This window comes from Pygoscelis adeliae, unplaced genomic scaffold (genome assembly GCF_000699105.1).
Source record: "Pygoscelis adeliae isolate BGI_AS28 unplaced genomic scaffold, ASM69910v1 Scaffold402, whole genome shotgun sequence".
Classification (NCBI taxonomy): domain Eukaryota; kingdom Metazoa; phylum Chordata; class Aves; order Sphenisciformes; family Spheniscidae; genus Pygoscelis; species Pygoscelis adeliae.
In genome coordinates, this window is record NW_008824411.1 from 6,960,486 (window position 1) to 6,961,948 (window position 1,463).

At 56.4% G+C, this 1,463-nt stretch overlaps 1 protein-coding gene across 1 annotated transcript in view; it reads left to right on the plus strand.

The window, feature by feature from the left end:
- Nucleotides 1–875: 875 nt before the first annotated feature.
- STX6 (syntaxin 6) overlaps nucleotides 876–1,463 on the plus strand; it is a 21,301-nt gene continuing 20,713 nt past the window's right edge. The window contains exon 1 of the mRNA XM_009320729.1: nucleotides 876–905. Coding sequence (XP_009319004.1) covers nucleotides 876–905 — 30 coding nt within the window. The remainder of the gene's footprint in view (nucleotides 906–1,463) is intronic.

The following is a 1,463-nucleotide window of genomic DNA, read 5'->3' on the forward strand; positions in this document are numbered from 1 at the left end:
TGGTACAAATAATAATTGCAGAGGGCTGTGCACACCACCGGGCGTTTTGGAGGCGTTGAAATCCGCCTTCGACGGCGGGCAGAGGAGGTCGGCGCCAGGAAGCTCGTCGGGGATTCGCGCGTCTGCATCTTGGCCGGGAGTCGCGTGGGCTGCTGGGGCTGCGTGCCGGCTGCCTGCATCCCCAGCTACGGCAGCAAAACCCTGGCTGGGGTCCTCCTGTCCCCCCCAGCTGCAGCCCACGCAGCGGCAGCATGGCTGGGGGATGTACTGGCACGGCCATCTGGTGCGCAGCGTGGCCGCCCCAACCAGCGGTGGTGGGGCTGAGGATGTGGTTAGCAAGATCCTGTTTCGACAGCGGCGCCTGTCCCTGTCCCCACCCCCCTGCCAGCCCCTCGATGTCACTAAATGTGCAGCCCAGGCCCCAGGAGGAAGCCAGCTGCAGCAAAGAGGTGGAAAACCCTCCGGGTAGGATGGACGGTGAAATTAGGGTCTCCTCAAAGCACATGCTGAAGTCATCCATCACTTCTCTTGGCTGTCCCAGCACCACTGCATTGCATCATCCCTTCTCTCTTCGATTCGGGCCAGGACTCATGAGTTAGACCCTTCCCGTGAAGCAGACGGGACGGAGCTTCAGGACAGCCAAAGCCCGGGGGAGATCCAGGCGCAGCCCCAGAGATTGCTGACAGAAGCGAAACAGGACAGGGAGGAACATTTCCAAATGCAGATTCATCCGCAGCCCCAGCCCGAGTTCATTTCTAGATGGGAATAACAAACATCTGAATTGTGAGGGACCCACGCAGGGCTCAGGAGGAGGAGGAGGAGGCTTGTTTGGGATTGTTTGTTTTTCTTTTTCTTCAGAAAAATCAATGATTCGCATGGATGCGGTCTGGAACTGCCGCAATCAGGTATCGGTAACTGATCCCCCAGGGTTCCCAACTGCTCTGGTTTATCCGTGCTTGGAGATAAGGTCAGAAGAGCTGGGAAACAAACCCAAAACACAGCCAAGAGCGGTAACCGCTAATCCCTGCCGAATGAAACCCAAACACAATGCGCAAGTGAAACAAATACAAACAAATCGATACAAACCTAAACCCGAAGGAGAGGAAGCAGCTCCCTCGGCTTCTGAGAGCGCCGAGACACCCGCCCCTGAAACCACAGCAGGGTGTGAGCTTGCAGCACAGCCACGTGCTAGAAAGCAAAGGGGTTTTGCAGGATTAAAAACCCCCTTTGCTGTCGGCAGAGATGATAGCGTAGATACTCCAGGCAGGCAGGACTCCCTCCTACACAACTTTTTTTTTCACCAGTGACCTGGAATTCCCCCTTTTTCCCCTGCACAAATGATTTAAAATTTCCCTTTCCTTACTCTGAGCCGCTGGCTTGGGATTTCCCTCCCCTTCCCTGGAGACCCGTGACCCAGACCCCCTGCCCATCAGAAATCCTGCTAGTCCTCCAGGAGCTTCTCC